We start from the raw sequence: 17,471 nt of genomic DNA on the forward strand, positions 1-17,471 counted from the left end.
CTTCTTTCAGTTTGAAAGAGGACAAACCCTTGTCCTGTCACTATAGGCCCTGGTAAAAAGTCTTCCTGCATCTTTCTTACATTGCCCCTTTAAATATTGAAAGGCTGCAATATGATCTCCCCGAAGCCTCCTCCGGGCTGAAGAACTCCAACTCTTTTAGCCTTTCTTCATTAGGAGAGGTGTTCCAGCCCTCTGATCATTTTTGTGGCCCTCTTCTGGACTCATTTTAACAGGTCCATGTCTCTTTCGTACTGGGGACCCCAGAGCTGAACACAGTACCCCAAGTGAGGTCACACCAGAGCAGAGCAGAGGGAGAAAATAATCTCCCTTGACCTGCTGGCCACGCTGCTTTTTATGCAACCCAGGTTACTATTTGCCTTCTGAGCTGCAAGCGCACATGGCCAGCTCACGTCTAATTTTTAGCTGACCAGTATCCTTAAGTTCTTCTCTGTAGGGCTAATCTCAATAAGTCCATCCTTCAGTCTCTATAGATAATGTTCTTTCTATCTGCAACTCACGGGTGCAAGCAATGTTCTGGCCCTCCGAAGGTGCTCGGTAGAAGCCTGCATTGCAGGAACAAGACGTAGCCCCCGACTCGTTGGACAAGCTGTTGGGGGGGCATTTCAGGCAGCGTTTAGTCTCCAGCGAGTGACGGTAGAATCCTCGCTGGCAGGCTGTGAAGAGACAAACAAGTCAACATAAGATCAACAAGAAACCACTTGCCAGTTTTGTTCCTCTTCTTTATCTGCTTGCTTTTCTTCCATTTTCTTAGATCCCGGAAATATTTAGGTTGGAATAGACCCCTGGAGGTCACCTAGACCAATCAATCATTTTCTCAGAGCAGATAGAGATGAGACGCAAACTCAAGGTAAGATCAATGTTATGATCTGAAGAAAGGGGAACTCATTTGCTGGTCAACCTCAGAGGCTTCTTTCAACATAAACTCAGACTGGTCCCCACCTTGCCCTTCAAGCTTTCCACACCATTAGTAAGAGCTCTAAACAATAGCTCCAAGTCCTTGTAGTCCTCAGACCCCTCTGCTTGCTGACTTCATATGGGATAGCCACTGGGCTTTTCTGATTTCAAGTGTTGTACTAGAGCATCACCTAGCAGGGCCCTGGGGAATATCTAGATAACTATCAGTTTGCCTAGCAGCAATGAGCGTAACTGGCTATGGAGCCAAGACAGACTGCAAGAGAATAGGTGCCATGTGCTTTCTATTTCCAGTGCTACAAAAATAAGCAGCCACATCTTTCTCCAAGTATAACATCTGACACTCTGTTTTTGCTGCATTACTTGATCTACAGAAGCACTGGTCTGTCTAATATTTATCTCAAGGTCAATGCTTCACCGCTATAGGTGTGTAGCAAGGAGAAAATTAGTGAGGGAGGTTGAAGTAACATGTGAATTCAATGGTTTACTTACCTGTGCTAAATGAATGTATGAAATATTCTTAAACTAAAGAAACAAACAACCTACCACTAATCAGATGGTTGACGAATGCATACACTGATTTTCTGCCACAGCTACCACGTTGCATTTAACTTGAGCATCAAGGGAATGGCCATTTTCATACTACACTGTAAAAGCAACAATCTCCCCTGTACTCCCTCAAGGGATCCCAAAGGAGAGAGCCATCTGCTCAGGATCCTGAAACAAATGTCTTACTGTGGTAGAGCATAGCATAGGAAATGATCCTATATCAAGAAGACAAAAAAAAAATCTAGCCATTCCTACCATGCAACACAGAGGGACAACTGAGGGGACCTAAAAAATTTTCCACTAACAAAGGCCAAGCAAGACTCCTCACCATCAGTCTCGGGAAGAGTCATTATCATCCTCAGTGTACATTGAGATCTCTCTCTAGATTGTCACCAGAGAAGTGGTTTCATCTCATTCCTACTGGTCCCCCTTCTTGCCCTGAGATGGCCAGCAAGCTGTTCCACTAATACTGGATGATGGCAACTGGCCCACCAGTTGCATAGTAATACCATCACACAACCATTTTGGGATATTGCAACAGTACACGGGCCAAAAGGAGTTGCAGCAGTGAAGCCTAAAGAGCACAGAAAGGAAAAATAATCACAAGTAGGAGCAACCAGCACCTTCTGATATGGGTAAATAACAGCACCACTCAGGGAAGTCTGTCATTCTGAGTTACAATCACACAACTATGTGGACAAGGAGAGCAAAGGCTGTTGAAAGAATTAAGGCTCAAGCATTGCTTGTCACCAGCCCAAAGAGATTCTATTTATATTAGAGATCAAATCCTCCTTGAGAAATAAGCAAAAAGAAAAAATACTTTGATCTCTAGGCTGCTAACAACTGAGAACACTTCTACATGCTGGAGTGAAGACAAAAGCTTTGGCCTTCTGCCACTTTGCTCCAGAATAACATTTCAAAATTCCTGACACTGGATCAGTTTTGGTCAGGAGAGTTTTGCCAGCAGCATGAAAAGCAGACAAAGTGCAGGGCCAGAGACTTATATAACACAGAGGTTCTGACGTTCCCTAGATGATACTACCTGCCATAAATATGGAGCGACATACACACCCTCTTATTATTTGGCTAAGACAATCAGCAGGTAAGTTAGGGAAATGTGGGTTTGGTGACCTTTGCAAGAAAAGTTAGCTTTGACCCAAGAGAGCCTCTGTTAGAATCAAAGAATCATTTAGGTTGGAAGAGACCCTCACGATCATCAAGTACAAAAGTTAACCTAACACTGGCACTAAACCGTATCCCTAAGAACCTCATCTATACATCTCTTAAACTCCTCTAGGGATGGTGACTCAACAACTTTCCTGGGCAGCCGACAACACTTTCCATGAAGAATTTTTTCCTAATATCCAAGCTAAACCTCCCCTGGCACAACTTGAGGCCATTTCCTTGCATCCTATCACTTGCTACTTGGAAGAAGAGACCAACACCCTCCATGCTACAACCTCCTTTCAGGTAGTTGTAGACAGCAATAAGGTCTCCCCTCAGCCTCATTTCTCCAGGCTAATCAGCCGCAGTTCCCTCAGCCGCTCTTCATAACACTCGTGCTCCAGGTCCCTCACCAGCTTCCTTACCCCGCTGTTGTTAGGCCTGTTCCTCCAGGCCAAAGCTCTGTTGCTGCTCTAGCCGCAGTCCACACCTGCTTTAGCCACCAGTGGTGCTGAGACCCTGCAAGCAGGTGAGCTGCCTCACAGGGAGGCAACTCACCTGACAGGGAGAGGGAGAGCAGGGAGGGAAATGCATAGGGGACATCAGGGCAAAGGGACAAACCCCAGTAACCAGGCAGGCACGAGCTGGCCATAGCGGGCCACGTCACCGGCGGTCATGTCTTGATCAGTAAACTAAAAAGGGGCAGGAGGTGCGGGCAGGAGGTGCGGGCAGGAGGTGCGGGCAGGAGGTGCGGGCAGGAGGTGCGGGCAGGAGGTGCGGGCAGGAGGTGCGGGCAGGAGGTGCGGGCAGGAGGTGCGGGCAGGAGGTGCGGGCAGGAGGTGCGGGCAGGAGCGGAGACACTCAGCTGCCTGCGTGACCCAGACAGCAGCACGGCCTCTGTCCCTGGGCTGGGCTCGCTGGAAGAGATGTGGCACAGGGCGGGAGGAGCTCCCGCGGGCAGCGGGCATGAGGCCATCCCGTCTAGGGCCGGCGGGCCGCACAAGCCCAGGCCAGCCCCGACCGGCGCCCTAGGAGTGGCGGGCACAGCACAGCCCCGCAGACAGGGAGAGCGCCCGAGGCCCGCGAGGGAGCGGCCCCGGCTCCTGACGGGGGAGATCCTGGCCGCAGCCTGACCGCAAGAAGCGTTGCGGTGGCGGCGCCCGGCGCCTTGGACTCCCCGCCGCAGCAACCAGGGCCCACGCAGCCGCCGTGCCGGCAGATGGCTGCACAGCACCGGCGAGGCGCCCCGCAGCTGCGGGCCCCGCCGCGTGGGGAGGTGGCAGCGCCCTCCGGTGCCGCGGTGCAACGGCCCCGGCGCGGAGGCGGGCGAAGCCTCCCTCAGAGCGCCCGGCGGCTCCGGGAGCAGGGCCAGCAGACGACTGTGGGCTGAAGCCCGGGCCTGCCGCAGGAGGGGTGAGGAGGGGCTGCCCGGCGGGGAACCTGACTCCCATCGCTGCCTGCCTCCCTTCCCCGGAGGCCTTGGCCTCGCGGGGCAGAAGCAGAGAAGCAGCTGTCCTCGGCTCCCCCAGGAGCACAGCCGGCGGGGGAGGTGCACGGCCAGCAGTCTCAGCTCCCACCCAACCCCTCTGGCCCATGGCACCTGGTTTCCCTGGGCCTTGGGCACTCGGCTCTGGGCGATATGATGGGAAAAACAGGCCTGGGAAAGGGCCAGCTCAGGACTGCTTGCCAGGCACCAAAGGGCAGAGATGATGGCTGGGGCCCTCCCTTCATGCCTTTTTCCTATAAGTGCTCATGGGGAGTCTGACAGCAAGCAGTGGGTAGCCTGCAGATGCCAGATGTGAGCTGACAGGGAGCTTGGCTCACCTGCCACCCTGCAGGGCCCATCAGGGTATCATAGAATCATTTTGGTTACAAGGGATCGAGATCAGATTCCAGCCATTAACCTAAGCCTGGCACTAAACCATGTTCCTAAGAACCTCATCTGCACATCTTTTAAACACTTCCAGGGATGGTGACTCCACCACTTTTCCTGGGGAGCCTGTTCCAATACCTGACAAACCTTCCTGTGAAGAAGTTTTTCTAATACCCAATCTAAACCTCCCTTGGTGCAACTTGAGGCCATTTCCTCTTGTTCTATCACTTGTTCCTTGAGAGAAGAGACTGACGCCCTCCATGCTACAACCTCCTTTCAGGTAGTTATAGAGAGTGATAAGGTCTCCTCTCAGCCTCCAAAAAGGCTAAACAACCCCAGTTGCCTCAGCCAAACCAGAACACAGAGCAGGGGCACAGCCAGCCTTTGTGTTCACAATAAACTACATGCTTGAGGAAGTTAATCATGGAGTTCTGGGTTTATCGGCAGCAAAGTCTGCAATGCTATGAGAGGCTGTAATGCTTTCAGCAGGCACATTTTTTCTGGGATCATGGGATGGCTGAGCTGTTATTTACCCAGCGAGCTTTATATGGCTGTGAATTCACTGAGAGGTTGAGTGAACTATTTAGGAACCTTGACCTCTGGAATTCTGTTGCCTCCTGTTCTGTAACAGAGGTCTGTTTCTCCTCACTGCTATGAAGAAAGGGTTCAGCTTTCCTTTTTTCAGTTCCTGCTTTAGGCAAAGCTCAGAACTGGAAAACACTGCCAGAAGGTCTTCCTCCATCCTGTGCCCCTTTGCATGTTTGGAGAAGTCATTCCATCTTCTGGGGACAAAGTAGGAGCTGTGACTTAAGTCTTTATCCTTACCTGGATTGTTCCTAGTCCTTTGCACAATGCCTGGTCTTTTCCATTGAGGGAAAGGACCCCACGATATCTCCCAGCAGGCAACCTGCATTCACCTTCATCCTCTGATCCTCCAATAAGACACTGCTGTGAACATGAAGTACCTCTCCCTACCCCTGCTAGGTTCTTCCCCTTCCTCTGCTGGAAGACCTCCCAGTTCCTACTGATCCTACAAAAGATACTTCTGGCTGCAGCTGTACTTGGGTGGAGTGGGATAAAAGCATAGATGTTGAATGAACCTGTGCTGTGATAGCAGTCAGGGCTTGTTGAGACATGACAGCTTCCCTGCCCCTTCCCAGCGGAGTGCTTTCAGGAGGGTGGAGAGAGCTCTGTAGCACCTAAGTGGAAAAACTGGCTGGGCTATGTAAGGAGAGCGGATTGCTGGAGGAGGACAAGGATCATGTGCTTCAGCCTTCACCAGCTCCCCAAGAAAAATGAGCAGCAAGCAGTGGCTATTCATAGAGGCACCAGATCCTTGTAGTGGAGCAAAGGCAGGGAAAAGCAGAGACAGGGCACCCACTGACCCAGAGAACAGTGCGTGGATTCCTTTTTCTATATGCCTTGGTGTGCTGGTTTGACTGAAAATGAGTTTCTTTTCTTCATGCAGTTAGAAAACTTTATTTTTCATAGCTAGCCTGTCATTGTTTTGATTTAGTTTGAGAACAAGAAGAACACCCCAGGACAGAATTAATGTTTTTTAGTTGTTCCTGAGAAATAAGGCAGGCACTGACAGTACTGTGCAGTGTGCTTTACATGATTTCCCTTAGCAGAAGAGCCTTCCCAGTCCAAGTAGAAGGGGACACTGCGGAGGATCTTGTACCCCTCCAGCCTCTCAGCTTTCTACTTATGGGACAAATACACTGTTCCACGCGTCTGACCTGTCTGCCCTGAGAGAACAAGACTGCCATTTATGGGTTGGGAACCAGTTGTTGAGTGAGTCAGTGTCAATCACACAGTTACAGCTCACAGGAGCTAGCTTCAGAGCTGAAGGTTCCTGGATGAAGCTCAAGAGGGAGTGGAGAGGTGTGTGCAAGTCTTACACCTGACACATGAGGAGAAAAATCACAGTTGAAAAAGCGAAGCTAAGGAGGGGAGCAAAGATATGATACACCTGATGGGCACAGAGGGCAGGCAAAAGAGAGGCAGACCACACTAAATCCCCTGATCCCACTTTATGCTTACAGATGCTTTGATCTCCAGCTCCCTGGAAACTCTCCCATGGCCTACAGCCAGTGTCTGCATACTCACCTACGCAGCTCCCATCGACTTCCTCAAATCCCACAGCACAAAGGCATCGGCCCATCGGTACCAGCCACTCCCCATCAGTGCTGCAGTGCATCCTGGGAGGAGAGCCCACTTCTTCAGCCGCGTACTCCACACAGACCCCAGGCACTTCTGTCAGCCCCTCTGAACCTGCTAGCGTCTCTGGAAAATGGGCCAGGCCTCGCACTGCCTCTGGGCAAGTTTTGTAATACACTCGGACAGACACCATTGCTACACAAGCTCCAGAGTTCTGGAAAGCCAAGTAGAATCCCCGGCGGGACAGCTTTCCAATGGGGCACACTTCTGTGTTCAGCTGCATGGCGCCTGATTCAATGTCTCTGCTTGTGAAACTTCGATCCGCTGCCACAGTGTTGAGCTAAGTGAAAGAGAAAAAGACAACAGCTTTAACATCTGAGCAGACAGCAGCAGCTGCTGAGATCCCCATACTTCTCAAACTTCTTTTACACTAAGGCCTTTTAGAGGCTGTATGATTAAGTGCTTCTAATGTCAGTGCATTTTCTTTGCACTTGGAAGAGGTGTTAAGAATGAGGTCCACATCTTTTCTTGTGTCCATTCTTTCCACCATCTCCTTTCAACTCCTTTTCAGTCATTCACTGGTCTTAGACAGTACCCTATGTTCTGGGTCCCTGATCTCAGAGGTCTTCAGGAACTGCCCCCAAAGGAGCAAATCTCTCTTCTGTGATATTTTTTGTTCTTTGCAAATTGTGTGCAGTTAAATCACAACACTGCTTAATTATGTTTTTAAATTGACCAGTGAATTACAGCCACCTGTTTCTAGGCTGTACTTGATGCAGATCAGATCATCTACTACAAGGTGCTTCTCATGCAGCGCTCAACATATTTCAGCACTGGAGATACTTGGGTGAAAGGTGCTCCAACGCTCTTATATTCCCACTGCCTCAGCAAACAAAGGATGAGAGTAAGTAAGAGATGCTTTTAATGCTTGGGCAAACAAGGAAAGGCCTCCATGATATCATGTGACAGGGAAGACCTGAACTGCAGGTGGGGTAGCCTTTCTTCTCAGAGGGATATCCTGATAACTGATCCTCTCCACTGCAGTCCCCTTCCTATTGCATGAAACCACCTGCCGCATGTAGTTGGGTGGCTAATGAAAAGTATCTGCACAACAGCAGCATCTGGCAGTGGGATCATAACACAGGTTTAGAAGTTGTGGAGGTATCACACACTCATGGCTGCAGCGGAGGTTGAGGAACACTGGGGAGAGAGGGGGAGCAGTTACCAAAGTCCTGCTTTGCCTGTGGTGGCCTTTACTGTTGTTTGTTTTCATTACATGCCATTTAAATTGCAGAGGAAGGGGCAGTAAAATAATGTAGGTCTGTGGCTTTTTTTAAGACAGAACTGGGTTATACAATTTCCTCTACAAAAAAGCTGAGGTTCCCTGTTCTGCAATTCAAATGTTTCCATGGCAAGAGGGCACTAGGCTGGAGGAAATGGCAGTTAAAATATAACAGTGATAAATGCTTTCACACAAGGGAGAATTTCATTATAGCAAGCCATCACCTCAAGTTTTAGAAAATAAGAACCTATATCTCATAACAATCAGCATAAATGATCAGGAGCAGAGAGACCTGAACTGGATTGTGTTCTTCACTTGATCTAATCTTGCTCTATTACCTAAGGAAAATCGAATTTCTTTAGTCTCTGCTTTACTATTCCTAAGAATTGGTGTAACCATCGAGCACTGTTACAACCCTTTAGAATCCTTACCTACGTGATGTCCAATTGAATTAGTGGTTATGCAGAATGAAAGTCCCATCTCATTTAAAAACTCCTGTGCCTCCTGTGGCAGACTACTCTGAGCATCACAAAGGGCACTGGGGGCAAAGTTTATTCTAAGGACAACACTTACTATCCATGCCCCTCCCCAGATGCTGGTTCTCCTGGCCTCCCCCAGCCAGCAAGCCACACCTAATTTAAGCTGAAAGATATGACTAGTTTAAGCTGAAAGATATGACTCACTCTTCACCTCCAGCACTACAGACCTTGGTGAACAGCGGCCGGCGGAACTGGATCCCGACATCTTGTTCAGATTCCATGTAATAGAGATTGAAGGTCTCTTTGCAGGTCACCACTTCACCTTTGAAGCTCTTGCAGTCCCTCACAGTAAACTTTAGCTCCACATAAATGCGAGAGGCTGCCTCACCCCGATAAATCCAGTTGGTGCGAAGCCAGTGATCGGTGTCACCTTCAGAAAGCACACTGCAGTCCTGGTACATATAGACTGGGGTACCATTTATCATCTGCTGCACTTCACTCCACTGCTCCCAGGGTAGAAGAAAACACACATCGTTAGACAGACATGAGAAACAAGTTTTGCTTCCCATATAGTGTTCAGGGCTCAAAGCTTGGCTAGCTGAAAGGTCTCTTACACTGAGCAAAAGCTGCATCTGGTCTAGACCTCTGTGTCAGCCCAAACTCTTTACATTAGGAGCAAAGAGATACTGTAATTAGGACCTGATGTATGCCAAATTGAATGGAACCACTGTGGATGGACACTTGCATATTCCCTTCATTCTACCTTGGTTCAAATACATTTCTTTCATACATTGCCTTATCTTAGATTGAGAAAACAATCCATTACTCCCATTTATTGTCCACTTCTCTCTGCCACCGTTTACATTTAAAGTGTACGGTATGACATACCAGATCAGGACTATTATCTGCCCCTGAAAATAATGCACAACACTTTGGGGTGAGAGAAAAGGTGGCCTGACACAAAGGGAAGGTCAATGTCAGAAGGACTGCATTAGATCAAGCACTCATTAATTTGGAGTTCATGCTTCTTTAAGTGTGATATTTTGCAAATCCTAATTTAACACTAAAACTCAGTTGATTTTCCTGACTTCATACTAGGTTCTACTTCTTCCCCAGGCAAATAGTGGCTGAGAGAAGCACATAAGTCCAGCTCGTTATATGACCTCAGTGATACTATCTGTATTATTATTTGGTATGTATTTTAGCATATGCTTTTGCTGAATTTTATGTGGTTCTACTTTTGCTTCCCCACCACAGATATAATGCAAAATGCAAAGAATATCCACTTTTGAATAAGTCGCACATGAGAACTGAAAACTTGGAAAGCAAGGTTTTGTTTAATCAAATTAATTAAATTGAAAAAAGTGCCCACATAGGTATTGGAACAAGTTTAAGCGTCTTGGTTTTAAATCACACCTCAGATTAAGATGCAATTTAAACAAGGCATCTGTCTCTAGGCTTGTCAAGTCTCAGGGGCTGAGCATGAGATTCACACCGTTCTCCAGCACAACCACCTCCTGTACTCTCAGCACAACCCTGCAGCCTATCTCCCAGCTTCTGATCCACAAACCAGTTCATTCTGCTACTGGAATGCAAGAAATGGACCCACAGTGTGCCAAAGGAGGCTCTGCTTTTGTGCCATGACTTAGAGCATACCTCCTATGCAGCCCCACTCTGAAAGCTTCCAGTGCTTTCTCTAAGCTAGCATGCTCCACTGATGGCACAAGCTCGTATCTGGCTGATTTCAGCCATTTACCTAAGTGCATACTAACAGTCTCCTCTCAGGAAGTTCTGCAGATGGTATCTATGTGTCCTGTCTTGTTTCCTTTTCTCCATGTAATTAATCTCCAGTGTTACCCCACCCTCTTAATCTGATCTCTCTGACACGTATCTGCGCCACACAGGATTTACACCTATTTCACTTTATGGAGGTCAAAGGATTAGGGTTGCAAGAGAGAGAAGCACACTGGTCAGTCCCAATTGATCAATCAGAAGGGGCAATCACTTCACCACCTCTTGCACTGTTTCATTGAAAATCCTCTTGAAAATCCTACAGAACTGAATTTACAACACATCCTGAAGTATATTGAAATAGAAAAAAATAAGTTAGAAAGGAGAATAAGAGCAAAGTAGCTTTCATAAGAAACTGCCAGTTTCAGGACTGGCTTTTAGAAGCATTTTTCTGCGGGTGTCTGCCTCCACCAAGCTGATGGGAAACGCATAATCGCATTTGAAGGCAAAGAGTTTGACACGTTTCCATTAGCAGTTTATCCTAGTGAAGTACCACAGACAAGTGTCATCAGAAAGTGATTTTTGCATGTCTCACCAAAAGACATGAGCTGTTGTGCTGCATGTCTTGAATATACCATTTTCAAAACTTAAGTGATACAGGATCAGAGTTTCATTTTCAATAGTGACAACTCTAGCAGAAAAATTTCCTTTAAATTCTACTGCTGCAAAAAATCCAACTGCTAAGTCTTGTATTTCTCAGCTCAGCTCAGCCAAGCTTCTTCCAGACAGACCTCTTCAGGGCAAAGATGCTTAGCACTGACTATTGCACGGTTTCATATGCAGTGTAGTGCAAAGAAATAACAAGGGAGTCAGACTTGTTTTTTCTAAACTCTACTGCTGATGGGTAAAGGAAGTAAAATGAGGATATTATTTATGCTAACAACACAGAACTATTGTTAAATATGCTTGTGACTTCTTTTCATTATTCAGTGAAGCTTTTAAATTCAAAGTAGTAAAGGAAAACTGTTACATACAACACTTAATGAAAGGGTGATGAGTCCAGAAGTTGCTAGGCAACTGTCTCACATCCTCAAAGAATCTGCTGCAAAGTCAAAATGTATGCTTCTGATTTTTAATGTAATGTTCTTAATAAACGTGTGGTAAAGTGTGGCTCAATCAATATTAATTACTTGGCTCTCCAGTTTGTCTGCCTATGATGTTGAACCAACATCCTTTGATAATATAACTTTCTACCCATTTTGTTCCAGACGCTGTTTCCTTACTCCAGCCATCAGTTTGGCCACAGGATGGGAAACATTCTTCTAGAGATGGGGCACAGTATGAGTCAGACTTCCTCATTTTAGCAATGAGTGAACTGACTTTATGATGCTACAGAAAACTTTCTCATGAGATTCAGAATCATAGCAAGCCTTAGGTTGGAAAGGACCCTTGGAAATCATCTAGTCCAATTCCCTGCTCCAAGCAAGTTAAAGAGTTCTCAAACTCTTTATATTCTTTAGAACTCCTTATAAACCCCTTTACATTTAAATTCTTTTTAAGGTTTAAGTTTAAACTGTCTTTAAACTAGCCATTAAAGTTATAAAACCTTTTAGAATTCTTGAAAAGCTGCTAACAAAACAAAAGTCAATGCATTCAGACCGGGTCATAAATTAGTGGCCTGACTTTCTGAAGAGTCTAAGCATGTAGCGATTGGATTTGAGAACAAAATTGTGTTCTGTACTTCTCAGAAACCTATATATTAACACAGGCAGTTAGCTCCAGAGATTTGGTTTTGAAAGTATTGCTCTGGTGTTATAATACAGAATAAAATAATTCCAGCACAGCAATTAGTGTTAAGTGAACAGCAACCTTGAAGCAAAAGTGCTATCTCAATAACCTCATAACATTGCAGGTTTAGGGAAAAGGAAGACAGCTTTCCTCTCATTGCTAAGTTGGATTCAATATAAGGAAAGTAGTGATGGAGATGAGCTGTCTTTATAAATGCAGTTCAGAATAACCTGAATGTCAATCTAGAATGGCACCAGTAGATATTTGTAGTAAAAAGTATTGGTTTGGTCTACCATGTGAGTAAAAATCCAAAGATAATATAAGGTACATGCCTTTTAATGTCTGCCTTGATCAACTCTAGATTGATTACACAGATTGAAGCTCTGAAGCCTGAGGAAGGCTTACTCTGCTTTTTCTGTAAATGAGCCTTCTCTAGTTTAGGTCTGTGTCGAGGAGCCTATCTCTGACAACTTGTGATATCTCCATCCATGATCTACTCTTCCTAGGATCTGCCATAAGGTATAATATGGAAACATACTGAAACAGTTTGAATATCTTCATGGAACTATTGTAAATGGAAGTGACTCTTTTTTCCAAGGCAAAGGGCTTCGTATGGTGTAAGATATGGTTTTGTATAGTGTGAGCTATGGTTTTGTATTATGTGTCAAGTATACTTCCAGTATTTAGAGAGAACCTGGGAAATGAGTCTGATGGCAATGGGCAATACTTGCTCTGTTTGTGTAGCTTTTTTTTAAAGATGGATCAGGTGGAATCCCACACAGGGACAGGGTAATTGTGCCTTTTCTTTGAGATGATCAAACCTGCCTGGAGAAAAGAATATCCAGGAGATGACAGCATGAAAGGCACAGTGGCAGGCTGCAGGTCAAGCACAGAGAAGCCAGGAACTAGGCCTTCAAAGCAATGGAAGTAACATTCCAAGAAATCAGAGGGAATAAGCATGTTTTTCTGCAACTCTGCCTCTGAGATGGTGAGAATCACCCTTCTAAGCATAGGTCCATCTAACAAGGAGACAACAGGGAACAAAAGGTATAAAGCCTTTCCTTTCCAACCTGGCTGTCTGCAAACTCACCGGTATTTTGTTTGGTATTATAATAAAAGTTGGTTTGTTTCATATTTTAAATAGCCTGTTAGTCTTCTTGAAGGACCATGCTATAGGCGGACTCATCTCAAAGCTCCAACTGACTTGTGGTGCTTTTGTGCTGAAGTGAAGAAGTTCAGTGAACCTTTTCCACTCTCATTCAACAGCTATAAAAGTATGAATCAGCCCCTGAAGTTGCTAGGCAACAGTGCTGTCATCACTGTGATGCCAGAGCAGCCATGGTGATAAATGTCATGGTTGTACAGCACCTTTGCTTTAGCTCAGAACATGGGTCTTTTCTGCCCTTCAGGTCACAACACTGAGTACACTAGCAGAGATTGCTACTCGAGGCTGTGGCAGTGACTTCATGCCAGACTACCTGGTTGGTGGCTCATGCAAGCTGGCTTACAGTACAGCTATTAATTTACACTTTGCTTCCTCTGTCTCACCTTTTTTTTTACTCTCCTTCCTACTCCTCTGGGTAAAATATATCTTGATTATGTATAACATTTTTTTTTTCTTCTATCCCAAATCCACAAAGTAACTAATTTTCACCTAAGAGAATATCATCAAGTATCTCCACCAGTCTACATATCAACAGCAGCAGGGCATGTCAGGATATGACCCCAAAGCCAGAGCTGTTCCCATTTCCAGTTAGTTGTTGACTTTACTAAGCATTTGTCCCTCATTTCTATGCAGATCCTGTTCGCTTGGAAGATCTAACCCCCTATGACTGATACTTAAGCTGAGAGAAGCTTGAGGTATATACTGCTACTCTATTCCAGGTTCAGAAGTGATGACATCCGTTTTGAGTTAGATCTTATTAAGGACATGGATTGTCAACAGCTGTGGAAAGAGATGCACATAATAATATTTCTGACGGTTATTTTTCACACCATCTTCAGATGCTACAAAAGGCTGACTGGCTGTGACTCATCCCAGCTTAAGACTATCTGAGTAAGATATCAACAAGTCTGATTAGGTGAACTGCCCAGGTTTAATGAAATAGGAGTGCTGTGCTGGAATCACTTGCAGTTTGAGGGCTGTGTGGCCCACAACACTATTCCCTTAATGACCAAGCCTATCTGTCTGAGCAGAAGTGATGGAAATGGAAACCAGACATCAGCTGTTATTAACATGTAGGACCTCTTAGTCCGGTGGAACAAAACCTCACCTTGCTAGAACCTGAAGGCACGTACACAATACCATGTGGTCAGTGATATAAAAGTTGTTGACAGGTCACAGGTACTTGATCTAGTCTATTACCTAAACAAAATAACTGAGCAGTGTAGAATTTGTAATTTGTCTGAGATTTGATAGGAAGATAACAGCATAACAAAAAAAAAAAAAAAAAATCTGAGCACCGTTTTACTCAAATTGCATTCACATAGCTTTGGCAGATACTATGTTCATAATCAGACCTCATGTGAAACATGGGGTGCAGAACTGTGCAAGAATTATATCGTTTCCAAAGTTTTTCAAGTGTTTTTTGAGCCACAATAGTTGCAGTTAGTGGCTATTTATGAATAACCTCTGGAATACATTAGGTCACTGAAATTAAATGTACATCCTTAGTCCTGTGTGAAGGTAGACTTTGGAAAAGTTGAGCAAAACAGGTGCCATGCACCCTGAGAGACCTGGTAGAAAGTTTGAAACTGATAGCAACACTTTGAAGTATATGTGGAAGCAAGCACAAATATGGAATAGGCAGAAAAATAAAAATTATGTCCATGCATAAGAGAATGAGAATAATGGCAACCTAGAAAGGAGACTAAAAAAATAATCTGGAAGCTTTAATACTACTATGATCCATATGGGAATATAATTGAGGAAAGACAAGCTCCATAAGCCAGCTTACCAGTTCAGAACTGAGCATTGCTGAACCTTTAATTTCTAATAAATACAACACATTTTGGCAATTAGTGGCAGCAGCAGAGCTTATGTAATTTCTGAAACAATAGATATCCAATTTAAAAACAAAACTACTATGAAAAAGGACTCTTTTACAGGCAAAGACAGATATTGAACTGGTGAAAGCATGCCTCCCAAGAAAAAATATTGGCTAAAAAAGAATAAAGTGTATTTAATTTACAATCTATTCAACTGCATTGAGACAAAAAGTCATTTCGAGAGGCCCAGTATGCAGTATTCTACAGCACAAATCGCTAGGAACTTAAGTAGTCATATACAGTCATGAAAGCGTGACTGGATTATGTAAATACTATTCACATACACATAAAAAGGAATTTGGAAATAGTGGACCAAAGGAAATTTTCAAGATAGGCCCACAAGCTGGGGGTGAAATAATCGTAACAATTAAAGACAAACATTGTGATGCCCAGTACGTACAGAAGCTGATACAGAAAATCAAGAGGAATAGATATTACAGAGTTCAAAACATTAAACAGGGTAAAACTGGAAGGACCTTTTGTGCCTGGGCTACAAATTCAAGCTCAGAATGCTAGTGAACGAAGAATGCAAAACTATCATGTGAACACAGAAATATTTAAGCGGGAAGGGACCTTTGGGTCTTTACTCCAATCCCCTGCTCACACTAAGGCTAACTTCAAAGCCCAGTTGGGTTGCTTAGGGCCTTGTCTATTAAAAGTAAAATGCAAGAGGATAACATGAGTCCTCATCACCATCTGTTCAAAGATGATGCAATTACACCTAAAAGCAAAATAGAGATAAATAACTTTTTATTATGTTATTTTACAAGCTACCAAGAAGCCATGCTATTATGCCCAGTAACTGAATTTGTTCAAGGTAGGATTTAGGAAGTTCTTTTAGGACAGTTTCAGCGATTTTTGAAATCAGTAGCCAGGCTGTTTGTGCAGCAAGAGGAGCCTTAAAGAAATGTCAAAGCAAGTGAGTATTGGACTCCTGACACCTTCTAAGTGATCATCATTAGCTCTCTGATATATTTTAAAAGATGGGAATCTACCACTAGTACTGTAATACACCTTCCCATGCCCAACTGGTATTGCTGTCTCAAAATTTGTTAGATGATGGGTGGGTGGGGGCAGTAAGGTAGATAAGAAAGTGATTACATAATAGGATCTACAGTTTGCTTTTTAAGGGCCTAGTTTCCAGTAGCAGCCTTAAAAGAATGAAACCCTTTCTAAACAGCTACTAAAAGCAAAAGCTAGCACATACCTTGTAGCAAGCAAACTTCTACAGACACTTTACATGAAGTACAGACACTTTCACTTAAAGGCGACCTTTAAGCTTATGCAAGATTTCACTGCCAGTTAATGTACTCTAGAAGTACAGAAAAAATTACCCATGCTGTCTAAAACCGACTGGTATCAGTTCAGTGTTCTTAGGCTGAGCATGTCTTAACAGAATCATTGCCTCTACTGGATACAGACCAAGTCTGACCATGAAACAATCACACATGGCAAGCCATTTCATCCAGTGTCACTGGCTAAAAGTGAGGAGAAAACAAAGGTGTAATTCTGCCTCCACAGAATTATCCAACCTCCTCTGGCTATGCTATGGAGACCTTGTCCATATAAAGCATGAAAATTCCTCATAGCAAATTCCTCCTCTGTGTGATAAGCATATTGACACAAATCCAGTTCATAGATGGGAGATCTCTGGCATCTGAGGTTAGGTACAAGAAGCAGTGTTACATGAAATATACCCTTCAACTCTGTATGGAATACTCCTCAGATGTTTCCAGCCTGTTACTAATCAAGCTAGTCAGACTATTCAGTATTAATCTTAGCCCTTGTGTCTCAAAAGGTGTTCTGAATTAATCTCAGTTCTCTTTCAAACATATTTAAGTTTTCATTTTGGAAGAATTGTTTCAGAAACAGTTGTTCAAAGTTCTGATTTGAAGAGAATTGCCCATTGTTCCCTTTTTGCTCATGGCAATTTGTCAGCCTTCCACCTAACAGTTATTGGGAAATGACATCATTAGACAAATCCCTGCAAAAGAGTTGCTCATCAGAAGTCAATGAATCCATTTTTCATCCTCTGATATTTTATCAGTCATCAGTATCCTGATCTACTCTCAGGCCATGTTTTCCAGCATTTTCTACAACTCCCAGTTACAACTACATTTTAAATATACATATTTTAAAAGCAGATGTAGCTCAAGCAGAAGGGTATGCCAACATGTAGCACTGCAGTTAACCTACTGTGCAAAAATCAGATGTTCTGTAACAAAGGTTTTTTGTCTTCTGTCAGATTATTTTTAGAATGCACTTTTCAGAGTTTTTTTCCAATCTCTCCAAGAGGCAGACTTCATCTTGAATATGCCTAGTGCCTAGTATGGAGTTAAAATTACCACACAGAAAACAAAGGGAACAATGAAAAAAAAACATGATCTACATATATGTCTCACTAGGGCACCTGTTTTGAGTAGGGAATAATAATAATAATAATAATAATAATAATAATAATAAT

General features: G+C 44.2%; 1 protein-coding gene across 2 annotated transcripts in view; it reads right to left on the reverse strand.

Moving 5' to 3' along the window:
• The window catches only part of EPHA1 (EPH receptor A1), a 33,707-nt gene that overhangs the window by 11,668 nt on the left and 4,568 nt on the right, over positions 1–17,471 (reverse strand). For both annotated transcript variants that reach the window (XM_082059923.1, XM_082059922.1), the window contains exons 3-5: positions 8,668–8,943; positions 6,629–7,019; positions 519–674 (exon numbers count right to left, since the gene is read on the reverse strand). In XM_082059923.1, the coding sequence (XP_081916049.1) occupies positions 519–674; positions 6,629–7,019; positions 8,668–8,943 (823 nt within the window). The remainder of the gene's footprint in view (positions 1–518; positions 675–6,628; positions 7,020–8,667; positions 8,944–17,471) is intronic.

Source organism: Streptopelia decaocto (genome assembly GCF_964273445.1).
Source record: "Streptopelia decaocto genome assembly, chromosome: 1".
Lineage (NCBI taxonomy): Eukaryota > Metazoa > Chordata > Aves > Columbiformes > Columbidae > Streptopelia > Streptopelia decaocto.